General features: G+C 40.4%; 1 protein-coding gene and 1 pseudogene across 11 annotated transcripts; both read right to left on the bottom strand.

Moving 5' to 3' along the window:
• Nucleotides 1–916: 916 nt before the first annotated feature.
• On the bottom strand, nt 917–4,806 carry LOC114884431 (annotated as a pseudogene).
• Nucleotides 4,807–8,517: 3,711 nt separating this feature from the next.
• On the bottom strand, nt 8,518–21,033 carry HNRNPK (heterogeneous nuclear ribonucleoprotein K). Of its 11 annotated transcripts, none has more exons than XM_029201762.1 (17): nt 20,765–21,033; nt 18,697–18,775; nt 18,505–18,589; nt 17,949–18,046; nt 17,224–17,280; nt 15,737–15,780; nt 14,787–14,859; nt 14,188–14,259; nt 13,571–13,684; nt 13,098–13,226; nt 12,184–12,491; nt 12,011–12,065; nt 11,616–11,699; nt 11,323–11,338; nt 11,164–11,246; nt 10,596–10,765; nt 8,518–9,885 (listed from the first exon to the last, which is right to left on the bottom strand). In XM_029201762.1, exons 3-17 carry the CDS (start codon nt 18,560–18,562, stop codon nt 9,852–9,854), a joined length of 1,395 nt encoding a protein of 464 aa, XP_029057595.1. In that variant the 5' UTR covers nt 18,563–18,589; nt 18,697–18,775; nt 20,765–21,033; the 3' UTR covers nt 8,518–9,851. The 11 variants fall into 11 exon arrangements, with proteins under 11 accessions (XP_029057595.1, XP_029057597.1, XP_029057598.1 ...); XM_029201766.1 differs by having other exon boundaries at nt 8,525–9,825; XM_029201767.1 differs by lacking the exon at nt 20,765–21,033 and adding an exon at nt 20,415–20,533 and having other exon boundaries at nt 8,525–9,825.

Raw genomic sequence — 21,033 nt, 5'->3', positions numbered from 1 at the left:
ACTATAAAAGAACATTCAAGTGAACAAAGGATAAGGGAGTTTAACAGAGAATTTTAGTTCAACGGCATAACCAAAAAAGAGCCAATCAACCAACCTTCTCTTCTACTCTTTGAAAGGAAAGCAAAAGTGAACCTGAGAACTTCTAAATCTTTTTTGTAAAGCAGCTTTAAAAGGGAGGGAGGGTGGAAGTGGGGAGCGCAACTGTGGCTAATGTAATACTATAATGCAGGAAGTGAAGGATTCTAACAAATTCTAAAAGTCTCTATGTGTATTACTGAGAACCACATTATTGGAAATATAAGCACATAGTGATATAAACTATTTGGTACTAAAAACAGACCTTGCTATATAAACATGTAGTACGTCACTTTTGTCTCTTTATGAAAATAACAGTATAAAGAAAGATCTCCAGTTTGCCCTTTAGTCTGGAACTTCTGAACACTCAGCACACGGTCAGTGCAGGCCTGAATTAACAGCTGCAGAAGCCAGGAGACCCCACTGCTGTCACTTTGTAAAGGATCAAGAATCGAGTTTCTAGAGAACACCATCCACCCTCCTCACTGTGTGTTTGTGTGCCTCTAGAAACAACTTCAGTTTGCATAATTAAGTCCACAATCAAGTGTGAATACTGAGATCTAGCTAGAAAAAGTAGCAGCAAAGGCAACATAAGCTAGTTTTTGTTAGAAAAGCAAGAGGAAGATTTTTTAAATGTTTCCAGTTCAAGTCAGAATTAAGATGTCTAAGTCCCACCAGCTGTGGATGTTTTGCTATTGTTCCTTGAAAAAAAGAAGAGTCTATAATAAATATGTCCATTCGAGAAAAATGCCATGTTTGTTAAGATTTTCGTAGCCATTCCCAAGTTACTTTAAATTTTGTCCGATGTTCAAGGACAGAGTACGTATTGGTTAGGATGTGTTCATAGATGTGTCTCCAAATAATTTTTCATGAAGGCTGCCAGCTTCTGAACATCTTCTCTCCTGTTGGCATTATACAGAGAAGCCATGATGCCTGCAACAGACCCACGCCCTTTCAAGGAGATTATATTGAATTCAAAAGCTTTATTGAGAAATCTTTTAGTCTAAAGCATCATCTCCTTTGGCATTGCCAATGCAGAATGCAATATTCATCTTGCTTCAGAATGGAATATTTGCCTTGCTTCTATTCTGGGCTTCACTGGATATACATAGGATCCTTGAGAATTATCAATAACATCATAAATCATTTGAGATTTGACAGAACTAAGCTTCATGGTTGCTTCACCACTGTTAGTCTTCTTTTTTTTTTGCAGAACTTCCCCGACCAGGGATCAAACCCTCGCCCCCTGCAGTGGAAGCATGGAGTTTTAACCACTGGACCACCAGGGAAGTCCTTCACCACTGTTATTCTTAATATACTCCAAGACCAAGGCAATGCCATAGAAGCCGAAACAGGGAGCTGTGTTGAATAGAGTTGTTTCTGGCTTGCACTTTGTATTCCAGGATGGAGGGGCACTTTCTGAGGGTGAATCCTAGCAGGATATCTTGAAAGATCACCACTGTGACCCCTGAAGAGCCAGCATTCTGCTGGGCACCGTCAAAAATCACACCAAACTTGTAAACACCAAACTGGTTTATATGGGAAATTTGAGGACGTGTCAAAAACCAGCAGTGCTCCCCTGACATCAGGGATAAAGTAAAATTCTACTCTGGACCTGGTCTCATTTGTGCAGTAATACATAGAGGAAGTGACCTGATTGAAGTTCCAGGGGCTTGGATCCAGAATTTTCCTATAACTTCTAAGTTTAGAATGGATGACACAGTTCCCAAACTTCTAGGCTTCTGGGGGTTTTCACGTCAATCAGGTTTAAGGGGACAGCACTGAACTGGCCCAACCAACCCTCCTCTTTGCACAAAAATCATTATCTGGAACGGTTAACAATTTCCACATGAGATTCTTTTTTTTTTTTTTTTCCACATGAGATTCTATGTGCCGTTAATAATCTCAGCTAAAGCTGATGGCCTGTGGCTCATTTCAAGAACACTAATGCAGACTCCTTTGTGGTCTAGTAGTTCTTTTTGTATGTCTAACAACACAGAGCTAGGCAGCTTGATGGCCTGAGCTAAAACTGACTGCCTACCTCCAAGTGTTCGCAGTGCATCCCGAGCGGCATGGGTGGAGCTGGCTGGAGAGGATCCATCACAGGACAGTGTACATCTCTCTCCTGTCTCTTATTTCCCCATAGTCAGAGTTTTCCCCACTGGGAGTTAACTCCTCCATCATCCCAGATTGCATCACCCAGCCCCTTTGGTGGCTGTTAGAGAAGTCAGAATCCTTGCCTGTGATGTGTGGCATTTTATCGCAGTCTGAAAGTGGAAGAAAAAGCCAGAAACTCGGGGCACATTGCTAGTTGCTCTGGATGTTCAGTGGCAGCCTTGAGATAGGGCCTGGCACTCTCCTATAAAATGACTGATTTATGCCCCAGATGGCATAGCTGTGAAGGCCCAACTGACACTGGTTGCAGCAGTGGCAGCTGAGGTGGAGCAGGAAGCTCTCACCCATAGTTTGTGGCTCTCCTCCCTGAAATTAGCCATGCTGCCTGTACAAGAAAAGCCTCTTCTTGCAACAACATGGATGGACTTGGAGGGTACTATGCTTAGTGAAATAAGCTGGACAGAGAAAGACAAATACTGTATGATATCACTCATGTGGAATCTAAAAAATACAACAAACTAGTGAATATAACAAAACAGAAGCAGACTTACCAGATATAGAGAACAAACTAGTGGTTACCAGTGGGAAGAGGGAAGCGGGGAGGGGCAAGACTGGGGTAGGGGATTAAGAGGTACAAAGTACTATGTGTAAGATAAATAAGCTACAAGGATATATAGTACACACAGGGAATGTAGCAAATATTTTATAATAACTATAAATGAAGTATAACCTTTAAAAATTGTGACTATGTTGTACACCTGCAACTTATATAATATTGTACATCAACTATACCTCAACATAAATAAGTAAGTAGAAAAGCCTCTTCATTTAATGGGCTGCATATAATAGCAACTAGCTAGCTAATTAAGGAAAACAAATTTTTAAAGAAGTTATGAAAAAGCTCTCAGGATGGAAGGGAAGGCTGGGGAATGAAACGTGTAAACAGAAATCAGGCAGTTCTAGAGTACTGAGAGCAGAAACTACCCAAAGTTCTCTTCTACTGGTGCTGCTGAAAAAACGATGATAATTTTAACTTGCTTCCGTTATTTTGTTCAAGGTTCAAAGTCCCAGGACAAAGTGTCTGGTTGGGCAAGGCTGGGTCAAATGCCCACTCTTTTGGGTGATAAGGAGTCTCTAATGACCAAGATTTCTATCTCATCAAGTCTACATACAACCGGGAGAGAAAAATTCTAAAAGGAAAACTGGGTTCTATTAGAAAGGAAAAACTAATGCTGTGTTGTTTAACAAAATTCACCCCTATGGCTGTTCGGCACCCAAACAATTTTATTCCCATATGTATACCTTCAAAAATACTCCTGCCTAACAGAATGCAGCTATGCCTCATAAAGTAAAAGGATTCGCACTCCTTCCTCAGAAGGAGATAATTCAATGTATCATTATTTACTGCATCAACTCTGTCAAGGGTGTCTAGGTGAAATCAATTTCTGCTCTAGCTCCAGCTCAGCTGTCTTAGATCAAGTGCCTAGAAGCAGCGCCCAGCCCAGGGATTCTTGTGCAAATGATTTGCTGGGGAAATGCTCTCAGGTGAAAGGGAGTGAGGGAAGCAGGATAGGGCAGGGAATCAGTCAAGCCATGATTTGATCTCAGCTGGAGATTAGTGTCAGCCTGATCCCACAGAATTCTGGAGTCTGGACCGTACACAGAATTGGTGCCACTTTGAAACACAGGTATGAATAAATGATCTAGATAAAAAAGGCCACGTGATTTACCAAATGAAGGCCCCAACCCAACTGGGGCCACCTCCACCTGGAACATATAGTTTGGTAGTATTAGCCTTACCTCTCCTGATTTTATTTTTTATTTTTGGCTGCGTTGGCTCTTCGTTGCTGAGCGCGGGTTTTTTCTCTAATTGTGGCGAGCGGGGGCTACTCTTCATTGTGGTGGCTTCTCTTGTTGCGGAGCATGGGCTCTAGGCACACGGGCTTCAGTAGTTGTGGCTCAGGGGCTCTAGCGCGCATGCTCAGTAGTTGTGGCGCGCTGGCTTAGTTGCTCGGTGGCATGTGGAATCTTCCCTGACCAAGGCTTGAACCCATGTCTCCCAGGCGGATTCTTGACCACTGCACCACCAGGACAGCCCCTTTCCTGCTTTTAAAATGGGGACTTCTAGAGGTCCCAAATTCCCTTATACCCTCCTTCTCATTAAGTTTCCATTTTCCACTGAGGTTAGAACAAACACATAAACTTGCCAAGTAAAAGTAAGTTGATCTCTTCCAGTTTAAAATGATCTAATTCAAGTTAGATTAACTTCAGTTAACTTAAAGGTCAGACCTATTATTAGGGCTGTTTGTTTTCGCTAAAAGCTCTTTCATTTCCACCTTTCCAAGACTTTCCAAGGTCTGGGTGCAAAGGATTTAGGTGTTCTGATAATGGAAGGAAAGGGCCTTTATTAGTAAACTCTGACCTCTGAGGCGTAGTCTGCCTGGTGTCTGAATTTTGGCACCTACTCTCCCTATAGTTACCACTGAATGACTAATGCTAGTTTAACTGGTGGTCTGGTTTCTCAGCACTCAGGCCAGTGGTCTTCCTTGACTAACTTGATCTCACTTTGGCTTTCACTGGTATTGACAACCCTTCGAAATTCTGCTGTGTCTCCATCCAGTCCCTGGGTGGGCTGTCTACCTTATAGCTCCTGTCATGCAGTAACCACCCCCTTCATCACAGTGGCCCCATGGCAAGCCCCTTAGCACTTAACTAATGTTCCTCTTATGCCATATAGGAATCAAAGGTAATTCTGAGGAGAACGAGAGCGTCAGGTTCTCTCTGTGCCCAAACGTGATATGTCTCAATTCTGCTGTGCTTTACTGGCTTATGTGGTCATAAGGACACTTTGCAGTGTTCCAAATAGGTGTCTTGAGCCTTGCTTCTGTTTTTGGCTTCTTATTCAACCTCCCTGGAATTTCTGCTCACTTGCCCTGCCCCAGGCTGAACCCTAGGGCGATCTCTGAGGGACTTAGCTGGCACTTTCTACACTGTTTCTGCCAAATCTGTCTCATTACTATCAAAATCACTTCTCCCACTTTTGGTCTGATATGCAGATATCATATGCTTTCCCTTGCTACGCTATAGACTTCCTTCATACTAGGTGAACAAGGTGACCCTTCCTTTCCAGTGAAGCCTGTCCTTAATGGTAGAAAGACTTTAGGGAAAAAAGGGGCAAAGGGAGTAGATGTCCAAAAGGGGAAAACGGGGAATTCCCTGGCAGTCCAATGGTTAGGACTCTGTGTAGGTTTGACTGGTTGGTCCGGGAGCTAAGATCCCGCAAGCCGTGTGATGTGGCCAAAAAAAAAAAAAAAAAGAGGGGAGAAGTGGGGAGAATGTTTGAGATTTTGAGAAGTGTGAGGTTTTGGTGACCAAATGTTTATTTCCTTCACAATTACAGGTTTGGGGGTTATAGGTCTGAGTTCGGGGGAGGAGGGAGAAATTGGGGGAGATCTGTAGAGAGGGAGGATAGGAAAGTCTTATGGGTTCTGGACAAAGAATGAGGTGGATAAAGCTTTGAGGTCATAGGATAGCTGGTATATCATTTTACCCCAACACTGTTGCTAGTGCCTGTTGCTCAGTTAGCAAACAGGGAAGCCCAACCCCACAAAACACTTGCATTTTACATTTTTCCATGTGTATTTGCACATCCAACCACCTTGATTCAGCAGATGAGCTCCCCATTTTTAATATAGACAAATGGTAACTGCTTGGGCTTTTTCAGGTATTCCCTTCTCTCCTTTTCCTCAGGTCAGATGTCTTCCCTGACTCGAAGTGTTGAGGCCTGGCCTGGGTAAATGATGTTGATCTGTGTATATATGCCCCATGTCTTTATTTTTTCATCTGCTAAGAGGAGCAGAAGGCAGAATTTTAGTCAACACACTAGGATATTCCTAGTGCAGTTTTGTTTCAAGCAATATGCTTGTGATGACTATACATACATCTACACACACGTATGCTGGTTTCTGCTTTCTTAAACACATCTCACAGTACTGTTTCTTTTTCATTACCAGCTTGTAATTATTGATCTCTCCAAATACTTTTTGCTAACCACTGCCTCTTCAGGGCCTACCACTGTACACCTAGGAACAAAATATGTATTTGATGAATTAATGAAAAAATATAGAAACTTGTGGTTCTCTTAACTACATGTTGCTATATTACAGGTCTTCAAAACTATTTTAACTCGGGGAATTTGTTAAATATGCAGATTCCTGGCACCTCTTATAGAGATTGTGGTTCAGTACAGCTGAAGGATGGTCCAGAAATTCTCATTTTTAACCAGCACTGCTGATTTTGAAGGTGGTCCTAAGAACAGCCTGAGAAACACTGCAATATTGCTTCCCAAGGGTTCAATGCCACCATCAAGAAGTTGGGTTGGGACTTCCCTGGCTGTCCAATGGTTAAGACTCCACGCTTCCACTGCAGGGGACACAGGTTTGATTCCTTCTTGGGGAACTGTGATCCTGCAGGCCACAAGGCACGGCAGAAAAAAAAAAAAAGCCGCATCAGTTTCACTTCAAACTTGCCAACAATGGGCAAACCTTGATAAGTGGGAGATGTAAAATGTAGCATTCAAGGTTACTTTTTCAATAAACATTTTGATGGCCCTGAACACCTATTGACAGAGAAGTTTCCACTGGTCTAAAGAGAATTTAAAATACAGGTCTCTTTATCTAGCAGCAGTCTTAAGCAAACCACAACCTATCATGTTTGTGGAACAGTAATTCCATTTTGAGTACCAACAACATAAGGCATTTCAAAACAAAACCACTAGTATGGTTAAGAGAAAAACTGCTGTCCACTTTCCTTAAAGACTCAGTCTCTATGTGTTGCAGTGGTATCAGTGATTAGATTTAGCAGTAACTGACAGATCATTCAATAAAATTCATGTACTTTATTATCAGTTTCATTATGCAAACTATTAACATTTGAATAGTAGGGAAAAGATTTAAATTCCTTTCCTCGATCCTGAAAAAACTTTGGTGCAATCTGGTTTCCAACATTGTTTGCCTATCACTTGATTTTCAAAAAGTTAGGCTAAAAACATTTTTGAAACTACATTTAAACTTTTAAAACTTCAATAAATCCGCCTAATATTTTTTACAAAATAGGCTCAAATTTCCGTTTGTTCAGTGAATTTTAAACTTACTTCAGAGAATTTTCTCAAATTGCCAGCCCATGTTCAGACACCATTTACCAGGTAAGAGTGGAAATGAAAAAGGCCCCTCCCTCCAAAGTTGTGTCCCCAATTTACCAACGTCACAGATTTTTAGTAGGTTGTTGTGTTCAAAGTCTGATTTTTAAAAGGCAAAAATAAAAACTTTCAGCCAAGCCTATTTACGTAATCCTTTAAAGATTTTTTTTTGATGTGGAACATTTTAAAGTCTTTATTATTAAACTTGTTACAATGCTTTTGCTTTTTGGTTCTTTGGCTGCAGGGCACGTGGGATCCCAGCTCCCCAACCCGCACCTCCTGCATTGGAAGGGGGAGTCTTAACCACTGGACCCCCAGGGAAGTCCCTACACAACTAATTTTTGAATGACAAACGAAAACTTTGAAAGCCAGTGTTCTCGCCAGGGATACTTTCCTCCAATGTAAGTAACAATTTGACTAAAATGTCATTACCAATAGTTTTTCTCTAGGGGAGGGGCACATTTCAGCATAAGTACACTATATTGACCCTATGCAACCCAAACTTACCCATACTTAAAACAAACACAAGAGGGAAACTAACACCCAAGTGGCAATTCAGACTAATTTCACCTTTGGGGAGACCTTATCACAGGTAGCATTTTAAGTGATGTTGTGGTATCACTGTCACTTATCAAGAGAACACCCCATCTCCCTCCCTAAAAAGGAGTATCACTGAAATTTTAAACACCTTTGCATGTACTAGTCATACATAGTCCAGAAAATTCTGCTCACTTCACGTTCTTCTATCATACACAAGCCTCTTCTAGACTTAAACAGAATTGCATCCATGAGTTCTTTTCCATGTAATTGCTGAGTTCTCAGGCTTTCTGGGCAGTTGGAAGTTAACAGGTAGCATTTTAAAGATTTACGGAGCCAAGAACCAGAAAAAAAAATTTTACATTCATCTGTAAACACTCTCAACAAACTGGAACTATTTTAAAGTTAAACCTAAGAAACTCAAAGCAGCTCACAGGTAATGTGAGAATAGGACTTGTAGAATTGGAATGACTCAGCTCTCATTATGCTGGACTCCCCTTTAAAACTAAGAGCCCAACTACTGTAATTTTTAACTTACCACCCCTACCATATCTGATTTATAAATGCTAGAAAAACACTTCACACAAAAAATATATAATTTAAGATTACTGTATTTCCTTACAAGAGGAATGTTTTAACAAATTTTACAGGTGTCAATCAACCTTTGTTCGAATTGGGCACACATCAAATCTAGCATTTTGGGAGTTTTATTTTGGAAGTGAACTTTTAACTATCAATACAAATGCCAAGATACTACACAAAACATCCACAGGAACTTTTTTCATCTTTTTTTGAATTGTTCACAAACATTTCCTACATAATCCAACATACAACAGAGAAATGGTACATCTTTTTCTTTCAGTTTGCATACAATGGAAAAACAAGAATATATATATATATATTACAAAGTTTAACTAATAGACACTACCAAGCTGACAATTTAAGTCTATAGGTGAGAAATTATCTAATAAAAAATAATCAGAATTTATTTAGCATCAGTCACTTCCATAACCAAGTATTACTCTGATTAATAAAACTTGCTGCCATTAGGCTTCTGGTATATACTTATACCAACTACTCCATATCTGTTGTATTGCTCCCCACCTTGGTTCTTCACAATTACAAACAGAAAATCGTTGCAAAGTAGGGGCAAGCATTTGCAAAAACAAACAAAAATCCCCAGCTTATTATAAGCATGAATGTGTGGTGGAATTTCCTCCCAAGCAATGGACTTTCAAATCACTTAAGAAATCACCAGAACTTAATGTGTCAAGATACTTTGCCTAAGTCCAAGAAGAGATGCATTTATTTATATCCAACAGAGGACTGAAAATTAAACTTAGTGTTTAGTTTGGGGGCAGGTTGGGGGGAATTCAGCCATTTGAAAAATGACCGTCTTAAAAAAAAAATGACCACCAAAAATAGGTTCACTAAATTTATTTTAAAAATCATAAAACGTTTCTTACAAAAGAGCATTACATTCTGCACACTGCTCTGAATAGATGCCAGGGACATATGGACTATTGTTACTTTCCCTCCCTGTCCCACCCCCCCCAAATGTTACAGTGATCACAAAGTAAAGTGTTCACAATAATTACATGGGGGGATTTTTTTTTAAACCACCAACAATGAACAAAAATTAAAATTCACTCACTCTGCTGCTGTTTCAAAATTTCAATGTTAGTTTTTGCACACCCTCCCCCACCCCCCAACCCTGTTTGTAAGGAACTAAAACATTACATCTGGTGAACAGCAAAGATTTCACTACACCTCAAATGCAGAACACCTATGAAGCAGAGGAATGTTGGCTTTTTAAACAGAAGCAGATAAAAAAAAAAAGATGCAGGACTCCTTCAGTTCTTCACTAGTCTTAGAAAAACTTTCCAGAATACTGCTTCACACTATAAAAAAGAAAAAATATCTTGCATTAGAATCCTTCAACATCTGCATACTGCTTCACACTATAAAAGAAAAGAAAAAAAAGTACGAATTAGAATTTTTGTTCGTAACATCTTAATCAACATTAAGACAATTTCAATGCTAAATTAAAATGATAAACATGTCCATTACACAGAGATAAGAATTAAAACATTAGCAATTACAAATTAGAGCAATGTAAAACCCAAGAAAAAAGATTAACAGTAAATCAGACATTAGTAGAGCAGAATTAAAATCAGAAGTTGTTAATATTTGGTAGAAAAGACAAAGAAATGTCAGTTAAGGTGTGAAATGCTGCATTTTACAGCACCAATCATTTGTCCTGTAGAGGCATGGCCTGTGCCATATGGCAGACTGTGATTTGTTGTCGATTTAGTTATCTAAAAACAACAAAATCACTAGTCTTCCACACAGAACTAGACCAACATCCATTGAATCTTCTATATTTTCTACAGGCTCTGTATAATTTACAACAAGTGGTTTTGGCAGCAGTTTTCACCAGAGAAATGAGAAGTTTGCTTGGTTAAGGCTTCTTCCAGCAAGATTAGTATTGAATGTCTTCTTTTTTTAGTAAGAAAGCAGAAGAAAATTAAAGCAAAGCTATTAGAATGTTTAGAAGTTAGGTCCCCAAAAGGTTGAGACACCATGGCTTCTAAAAAGAAAAATCAGTTGAGAAGAGAAGCTTTTTAAGGTTTTAGTATGTTTACGCTAACATAAAGCTAAACAAACTGACCTGTTCTGCAGCAAGTACTGTGCATTTTGTATCTGGTCCTGTGTTCCTGTAATGGTAATGATCCGGTCTTCGGACCCTTCTAAAGGCTCATCAATTTTGATAGACGCTCCTGACTCATGACGGATTTGTTTAATCCGCTGACCACCTTTGCCAATAATAGATCCAGCCAGCTGAAAAGAGTTTTAAAAACAAGTGTTTATTATATACTTTCAAAGTATTATCCTGTATGTTCAGTGACCATCAAGAGTATTAACTTTGTACAACATACTGACCATGCTGTGCTAATTTAATGCCCCACACTAGTCAAGGTTTGAATTACAATGTAGTTACATCACCCATAGACATTTCCTTTAATAAATGAACCAGGGGCTCAGAACCCTGCTAACTGCTTTTTAATGGTACTGAACATCTTTTGACAAGGCTTAAACTGGAGAATGACACCTCAGCTTAAGTCCTTGAAACACAATTTTAATCCTAAAATGGAATATTTTTGTTAAAACCTTTTATTAAAAGCCAGGGAACTTAAAATGACTTACTAAATGTCCCTTATAATATTAAAGATACTCACATCTTTGGGAATAGTTACTTGTGTAGTAATAATAGGTCCACCAAGATCACCATATGAGCCACGACCCCCTGCATAGGAATAATCTGATTTAAATAATGAGTATTAAGTTCATTTACAAAGCATGAAATAATATTTGATTTCACAAAGAAGAAAACTTACCATATCCAGAGCCACCCTAAAAACAGAACAGAAAAAAATAGAAAATTACTTCGCCTTCAAAACTTCAGGTGTTTTAACATTAAATCCCCTAGAGTTTAGGAAAGCAAAGTCCTCCCATATCTTCCCTAGTAAGTAAATTTCAAAGACAATCCTCAGGGGAAGAAACCATTCAGGTACACAGTATCCCAAGAAACAAAAAAGTTATATGGGGGGAAATAAAACACTTATCGATGAGTAAACGAGAATGTTAAAATTATTAGTGACATGAATAATAAACACCCATGATACTCAACCTGTGGTTCATAAGCCATCTGCCACTCTGATGGGCTCCATGTATCTATTGCAGAGTCCCAGGTTTCATCAGCACTGAAACCAACCTGTGTTAGAGATAAAACTATTAATATGAACCTGCACTATATTTGTCTGAATCACCATTTTTATATGACCAATTACTATTTCACATCTCTATACACACTGGCAGTAATCATGTATTTTGGGGGAAACAAAGATGGAACAAGTCTTAATATCCCAGCAAACACCCAAAACAATGATTTAAGTGGCTATCTACAAAAGCCCGTTTGTAAGACAAAATTCCTCAGTTAATAATCTTGAACAAAATCTTAGCTATCCGACTTTAAGACCCCTTTTAGCACTCATAAATACATTGATGAAATATCAAAGTTCTTACCATGCCATCATAACGGTCTCCAGGTCTTCCTCTTCTGTCATAGGCCATTAGATCTCTGCAAGCATAGTACTTGTTGTAATCTCAGCTGGTCACACATATGAAATAAAAACTTACCCCCTCTACCCATAAAGTGCAGCTTCTTGTATGTTAATGTGTGGATGAAAGAAACTTACCCCCCTCTAGGTGGTGGTGGTGGAGGAAGAGGAAGATTCCGAGCTCTGCTACCACCCCGGCCACCTCGTCCAGGAGGAGGTGGAGGAGGTCCTCGACGAGGGCTCATATCATCATAATCTCTTCTGGATGGAGGCATGGGACGCCCACCCCGACCAGGAGGCATTCTGTCAAAACCACCTCTTCCCCGCATGGGAAATCCCACAGGACGTCCACGGCGGTCATCAAACATCATTGTAAAACCACCATAATCATAGGTTTCATCATAAAAATTGGGATCGTAAGGCTGAGCACGTCCTTTAATGGGAGACTGAAACAAAAACATAGCAACTTTATAGACTGAGGAAAAAGCCTTAGTTCACACCAAACATTCTTTTAACAAACAGAACATTTCAAGCCCTTTGTATTTATCCTGGGAGGTACTCGAGATAGGGATAGGAATATATACAAAGATAGGAAGGATTTAAAAAAAGCATTTCTGGTGAGTTTCAAACAAAAAAATTTGAGGTTTACTGCTTGCGAGGTAAGGATTAACAGCTTTATTTTACCCTTAGAGCTTAATTAACAGACTACAAACCCCTTTCACATTTCACAATGGGGATTATGAAGAAGCGACCACCCCAAGGGCTGAGGGGATCGGTATCCTGGGTATGCAGTGTAGTACTATAGAGGAACCATAGAAACTTCTTTTGAAGGACCAACGGCTATTAAAAACCTCACCAACAATGTAAAGACAACTCTCCAGATTCTCCCAAAGTATTTCTAAGTTAAAGTGATAGCTAAAAGCAGGGTGATAGAAAATTGTTAGGTGAAGGAAAAGTAAAAGCCATTTGTCTAAATGTTCTCAAAGTACTTTTGAACAAGACATCTGTTTTACAAAATTAAGCGCAAATAAAATAAAGGGTTCTGAAGGTACCTCTGATATAAGATCAAGGATGATCTTTATGCACTCTACAACCCTATCAGGTTTTCCTCCAATAAGAACGACTCTGTCAGTGGATTGAGGACAACATTCCTGGAAAAGCTTGATTGTTGTCTGAGTGTTCTGTTAACAGATTTACAAAAAAAGCAGCATTAATCAATCATTGATCAATCAGAAAAAAGGAAATGCAGTACAAAACAATGTCCAGGTTTAGACAGATTTAATTTGTATTTCAGTAAAATTTCCCCCCATATAAAAAGCTTGTTAGTAACACTAGGACTTTGCACGATAAATTTTTGGCAAAATAACTTGTATAGCATGGCCAGGCCTTTCTGTTACATTTTAATTAGCAAACTAGATAAGGGAGGAAACTCAAAAAGGGGAATGAGAGAAGCCCACGGAACCAAGTCCACATAAAAAGCTATTTTCTAGTAATATGGCAGGAAAAAAGAAAACTATCACTTTACCTCTCGAAGTTCTTTGATTTTAGCACCTTTGACCCCAATAATTCCTCCTGCCAGACTCTGATGAATCAACAGTCTCAACTCGCAGTCAAAGTCGCTTCCTTTATAGTGTTGGTACTGCGGAGGGAGAGTTATAAAATTTTAGTCCCAAATCAAGGATTCCCCAAGAATACACACTTATCTGCTATAAGCATACCAATATACTGTTGCAGTGAGCAACCTGAATTTATATTTCAATAACTTTACCAGTTATGTGCTTATTATCCTCAATAGCCAGGCCCAAAAAGGACATTCTGCACCACCTTAAAAAACTATTTTATTTTCAGGTCCTGCAACACCATACCCACACTGCAGCCATTTAGCATGTCGCTGTTACCACAAAATTATTATTAACATTCAAATAACACCATAATAAAAATGACTGCAAAGCACTTTGCAAATGTAGTTAATTCCCACTGCAGCATGGAGCAGGGTCAACAGTGAGTTGTAAGACCATTCATTTATCACGTTTTTAAGCCTTTTTTCTATAGAGATGGGAAAAGTACGCTATGTTGAAAATAAAATTGATCCTATGGGCCAGGCTCCATACTTCAGTGGGGTTCAATGGCACTATGACATACATTTAAGCATTCCACAGCATCAGATTCGAGCGGGAGCTGGCTGGTTGCAGTGGGTGATGGCAACTGCAGGCCCTGAAAGTAGAAAAATAAGAGTAATAGGTTAAGTGTCTAGTGTGATCAGGCTATTGTCGCATATATTGGTAAAGCTACTACAACATATTTCACATCTATATCATTAAATAACAAGAAACTGCTTATCTACATTAAGAATCAACATACATGGTTTTTCTCTATACACCTAGTAAATAAATGATTACATAAAATTTAAAAATCCTTGAACTAAATCAAACACAGTCCTTTCTGACAGTCCCACAATCATTATTCTAACTCAAAACCTCTAAAACTAAAGCCCATAAAACATATGCTAAACCTCATGAAAGTGTATGGCCACAGGTATTTCCTATCTACTCCAGTGGCTAGACTACATTTTCAAACAAGTAATGTGGGTATAATAACGCTACACCTTAAGTGGCAGAGTGCAACACATTGCTGCTACAAAACTGTTATAGCCAATGTCTCTCCACCTCCCCCATTTTGCCTCATTAAAACATCCTTTAAGCACCCCCCAACTGCCAAATACATTTTAAAAATGAGCCTACCTCTTCCAAGGTAGGGATGATTTTCTTCAGAATTTCTCCAATTGTTTCAATATCAGCACTGATACTCAATATGCTGTCAAACATCACAAATACCAGATAGTACAAAAAAAAGGTGGAAAAGAAAAATGAGTTTTGTGGTCATCACCAGTAGTCAAACAACTTTTACAGAGAAGAACATACAATTATTTAATCCTCCCCATTTAAAGTAGCCTATTTATACATTTTTCACATGCATTTTGTTTTATGCCCAATACAAACATGGTAACATTATTAGGAGACTTGCAGAGAGACAAAGAATGGGCTCTTGGAAGGGCTCAGATTAAGTGGGCAATAAATTGACCAGAACTGAAGCAGAGTTGAATACTTATGTTCCCCGCCACCACTAAGTTAATTAAGGATACCCTCGCTGTTACATTGGTAAAACTGGCACACCTTCTCTTAGGCAAAGTGGGGGAATATGCAAGTGGTGAACATTATATTTGGAGTAAGGTTATGAATACCAGTTAGAAATTAGATCACTAATGGGCTCTGCAAGAAAACAAATACAAATGCGAGACAAAAACAAAGACAACACAAATGAGAAGTGAAGGAAAGTGAACCAGAGTTAGCATTTCATCAGAAAAAATTATGAACAGGCAATGTTGGGAAGCAAGGTGGGCCACAAAGACAGAGCGAGAGACTATTTCGGTAACAATTTGATTTACAATGCAGCAAATATGCAACACTTGAAGCTGTGCTCCTTCCATCGAAATAAAATTAGTGGATCGTTTGGGTGGGCAACTCACGGTAAAAGTTCAGTGACAAAAAGACTTAATGGGGAAAATAAGACAGAAACTTGAAAAACAATACACCGTCTAAAGGGGATACTATTTAATTATATAAAAGGCAGGTAATAAAATACATTTCTCTCTTTCTAATCAGGCAGTGAGGCATAAACTGTTGGGACATACCGCTCGGGGCCACTGCTGTCTGGGACTGAAACACTGGCATTGTACTGCATTGGTCATTGGCGTTCGTGGATGTTGGCATTGGGCATGGGCATTCAATCAGAAGTTGTCAAGTATGGTACCCGTTTGGCAACGAGCACATTTTTGGGCATAGCCAACCAGGGTTTTCACATGGGCGTTCAGGGGCGGATGGGCCAACGTCATGGTGGGCAACGCAGGGGTAAGTCGATCCAGTACATGGGCAACGGAGATATATGGCCAAAAAAACAAGGAGAGGGAAAAGGGGGAAAAGCAATAAATTTTAATTTAATACAAACTATACTCATACTCTCAATTAATGAAACAAGCTTAAGTTGTTCTGAAGACTAACACAATAATGGACTTCTCTACATCTGACTGTGGCTTAACATTTAAGGACCTTTAATGATGGTACTTTTTTTTTTTTAAACAAACAATGTTTCAGTAGCAGGCTGGCTCATGAGGGTAGACACAAAACCTGTCATGACTCGAATTCTTGAGGAAATGGGGAAATTATTAACCCAGATAATTATATAGAACATCTGGATTAAAAGGAAAGAGGTTTATAAAAGACAAAACAAAAATTCCCACACCACCAAAAACCCTGTTAAAAGACTGTTTGGTTTCCTGGAGATATAAAAACGCACTCCTAGATCGTAACAGGCAAGTTTGTAAAATTTAAACAATTTTCCAAGTTCAGTTTACAGTAATCAAGAGGAACATACAAAGATCTGTGACCAAGAGAGAAATGAAAAAATACCAAATAAGTATTCAACACAGTTATTATTTGCCTCAACTTTAGCAAGGAAACATCAAGAGTGTGTACATGAGAAAAAAAATTTAGGAAATCTGGTGTACCCAAGTCCTATAAATATGCTCACTTCTGGTGATACCAACATTTAATGTGTCTAATCACAAGAGTCAACCCACTATAAAATATGAAGACTTAAAACAAATCATCGGCATTGACAAACGGCTTCCCAGTTGTAAGATTAAGTGCCTACTCTATTCTTTACCCATATCTTAATCATGCAACCTTAATTTCTTTGTGCTCCACGTGCAAGCTGTTAAAGAACAGATGGACAAATTGGAAAAAAAAAAGGGAATAAAAAATTTGGAGTTTAATCAGCCACCTGCAATGGTTTTCAGTAATACTGTACTTGATTCATACACGGGAAATGGTACAAATTAAGGAGTTTTATATTGTTATTTCTAATTAAGATGTTATCTTGCTTGAAGTGAATAATTTGGTGTAAAGTTATTAGAAAGGGAGGTTTAATATAGACCACCCCCTGCTCAATCTGGGCTTTGTTAAATCAGGAATGTCAAACCTTGAAAATCATCTATGTAACCAATTATTATAAAAGGCTTGAATCTAGACTATTAAATGATTTCTATGATGCAATTCTTTAATCCTACAAACACATAAACTGAAGCTTCTTGTGTAGTAGTTTAAACTCTTTAATACTTACGTCTGTACGGAGAGCCTTAATATTCTTGCCTCCTTTTCCAATCACTGCCCCAGCATTCTGGAGAAAATAAAAAGAAACTTATTTTGTCTTTTCCTAGAATTATGGTGTCTTCCTACGCTCCTAAGATTTTAGCCAAACAAACAAACACCACACATGTCTAACCTCTTTTTTGGTTATAGAGATGAAAATCTATCTGGGGATGTCAAGACCATCAGGTTAGCAAAAACTAAAGAGTCTATGTGCTTTAGGGACTAAACACCAAGGCAGAGCTTTGAAATACTCAGAACATACTGAGTCTAAAACTTAAGCAATAGCACTAACTTTACAATGCCTTTCTGCAAGCCAATTAAATAATTTAAATGCTAGTAGGTACTTTCACATTGTGAGGTGTATTATCAGTCAGGTAAGCTGCCAACCAGGATGTTTTCTAATGAATTCACAATGTAATCAGACACAATCTTTAATCCATTAATGCTTTAAGGATCATCCACACCCATCTCCTAGTTCAGCCCTGTAGTAGGCTCACTATGTTAAGGGCTTTCTTTTAATTGTTGGCAAAATAACACAATTACCATAACCTAGAAAGTCTGTTTAGGAAAATCCACACAGATCTTTTATATTCTGCAGGCTGCAAGCTTTTGCAAGCTTCCCAGAAGGTTCAATCAGAACTTTTCTTAATTCCTACTTAAGAACCACTTTCAAAGTTTCAAGAATAAAATTTATACCTTGCTCTGAAGCAGAATGCGTAATTCAACCATCTCATCAGTGTTTCTAGATCTTTTAAAAGCTTGTTCCTCTTCCATATCTTCAGCAGGGCGTTTACCTAAAAATTAACAGTTCAAATTTCAGAAAGCACCAGCATCTTCAAGGAAGGGTATGTTTAATTATATTTCAATTTTAACCTACAGATTAGAGAAACTTTAAATCCACTGTTTAAAGGGATTTGTTGCTAATCTTAGGTATGTTTTAAAAAGGCCAAAGGCACTAGTTCTTGGACTTTTAAGCATGAATTTAAGCACTCCATTCCAAATGGTTTTCCAAACACAAGATATTGTGACAACACTTCAAAGGATAAGAAACTTCAAAATGCAAGAAAAATATTAGTTTTACATTTACTGGCTTTCTTTTAATCAGTTTACAGTTACCTATGCAAATGAGTTACTTCTGGTTCATAAATATACACTCAGATGTAACTGACAGGGATCTCAAATTAAACATACAAAGTAATAATGAAATTAACAGAACACCAACAAGAATAAAATTGTTAAAATGTCTTCTCACCAAATTCGCCATTGGTTTCGGTGTTGGGAAAGGTTTCCTCTGGCTGTTCAGTTTCCATTTTCTTGTATTAAAGGGACACACCAATCTGTTGAAAAATAAAGAGGCTAGTACAATTGGTTTATTGAAAAGTAAGCTGTGCATCTTGCTAAATGTTAAAAACAAGGGAAAGTAATGACTGTTTCTAGAACGTACCAGTTATTAAATATATCCTTGCAGGGCAGAACTGAAGTGTTCTGGGCGGGACCAACTGACACCCTAGTGCTGCAGTAGCCTATAAAAACCAACACAAATCAGTTTTGCTTTTTTGGTTATTACTGAATACTAAGCAACACCAATTTGAACACAACAAACAAAAGATCTCTTTCTAAAACTTGCTTCTTTGTTTTAGGGTCTTAAACTTCCAAACGATTGCCTTCAAACACAAAAACACAAGCCAAAAGACCGTATCTGATTCTTTTGTAAAAGGAAAAACACATTCTTAGCCTTTGGATCAAGTCCCACCACAGCAATTAGTTATTTTATATGATAAATACAACGAAAACTAGACACATGTAGGGCATATCGATAAACCCACGAGTCTCACTATTGTTCCCGAAAAATATAAATTTATAAAAAGATACACAAGATTATTTTTACATTGGGATTTTAAACCGCTTTTGGGTTTCTTTCCATTGGTGACTTGAAAAACTACCTTCTGAAATCTTTAAAGTTTACAAATACAAAAGCGAATTCAAGCCATACCCAACCGGCAGGTCAATCTACTGGAGCGATAAACCTGCAAAGCTGATACAGGAGCACACCCAAACTGCTAATACTACTCGACTATCCTACAGAACGCCTGAACACCAACACCATCACTAGCGAGATATTTTACATTACGTTAAAAGCGGTATAACCTCACAATTATACCTCCAACACCACACTGGCGATAAGACTGCAAACAGCCTTTTAGCTCGCCTCTCATGACTGGCAAAAAGCGGCGACCTGCGGCCCCCAGGAATAGCTGAACAGCTTAGAGCTAAAAACCAAGGCCATATTTACGCCTTCCACTCTTCCAATGACCAACTGAAACGCTAACCTGGCCCATCACTCAGTTAAATACTGAGGTGTGGCGGAAGATTTGGGTAAAGTGGTTTAACGACCGCAAGCTCTATTTATGAAAATAAACAAGTATCCTTCAGGTCCTTCAGTCACTGTTTCTCAGACCGTGAAAATCGCTAAGTACATGCGTGGCCAGCCGAGCGCAAACATGCCGTTCTCTCTCCAACGCCCGGGACACCGGGATCGGCAACGGCCCAGCAACAGGAGTTGAAAAAGCTCCCGAGGCGAGAGCACCAGCGCCGCCGCACCTCTCCTCACCCAGATCCGACAGGAAATGGCGGCCCGCGTAATGGCGACTACGTGCTACTAGGCGGAGCCGAGCGCGGACCCCCCCTCCCCCACCCACCACGCGGTCCCGAGACCTCGTCCCCCGCGCCCTCCCCCCACCGCGGGAGAGACAAAGCAACTGTGGCAGCCCCGACCCTTCCAACTCGCCCGTTCCCGCGTCGGGCCCAGGCCGGGAGCGCCCAAGTGCGCCGGGACCCACACAAAGAGAGCGGCGTTCTCTACCGCCCTCGGGGCCCGCCCGCCGACCCCCTCTCCTTCCCACAAGACCTAGTTCCCAACACTACAAAACTGCAGCTCATCCCACCGTCACAAGCCTCGCGACTCCCCGAAGCCTCCAGTACCGCAGCGCAGACTGCAGATATACGCTCAGGGAAATGGCGGAGGTGGGGGGAGGGGAAACCCGGCAACGTTCCATCCCAGAACAGGCCAACCACCAAGCAGCCCCAACCGCCTCCCTCAAGTGGAGAAACTGGTCTCCGGCCCTCGCCCCCACGCGCCGTTCGCCCAGCCCCACTCCTCACCGGGCAAGGCTACCGTCCCTATGCCGCCGCGCCGCCTCAGCCGGTCACAGCTAGACAGAGAACGAGCGTAGGCCCCCACCGCCCTCCCCGCGCTCTCCTACCCCGCCGCCGGGCCCGATAGGCTGCCCCAGCTACAGCGGTGGCGCGAGGGCGAAGCGATTGGCCCAAGGCCGCGTCAATCAAGGCGCTGGAGGAGGCGACAGCCCCGCCTCCCGCCGGCGCCTCCCTTCAGGCTGTAAGGCCGCTAAGGGCCCGAGAAAAACCAGACTTGGAAAAAGTCAGCGCAGCCTTTAGGGAGGCCAAACCCCTGCCCGAACCCATAATACCCAAGCCCCAATAACCCTAATTACCTATGGGCCGCAAACAACCGGGAAGTAGGGAAGACGTCGACGTTGGTGCAGCAGAGAAACAGAGGATAATGGCGCCTGCAGTGCTTTCGCCCGGAGAGCCCTCCTCCTTTCTCGTTCGCGCACTCACTAGCTGGGGGGAGGGGGGAAACCTCTCGCGAGAACTAAAGGCTGTCCAGTTCACGCGCACAGGGAGGGGGCGGGTGAAGGGGCGTCTTCGGGGCCCTGAGGAGTCTTCAGGGTTTGGAGGAGGGGCGTGAGTGCGCGGCAAA

This window comes from Monodon monoceros, unplaced genomic scaffold (assembly GCF_005190385.1).
Source record: "Monodon monoceros isolate NGI ecotype Baffin Bay Population unplaced genomic scaffold, NGI_Narwhal_1 Super_Scaffold_5, whole genome shotgun sequence".
In the NCBI taxonomy this organism is placed as follows: domain Eukaryota; kingdom Metazoa; phylum Chordata; class Mammalia; order Artiodactyla; family Monodontidae; genus Monodon; species Monodon monoceros.
The sequence above is the reverse complement of the archived record's forward strand: the minus strand, read 5'-3'. Positions and strand labels throughout refer to the sequence as shown.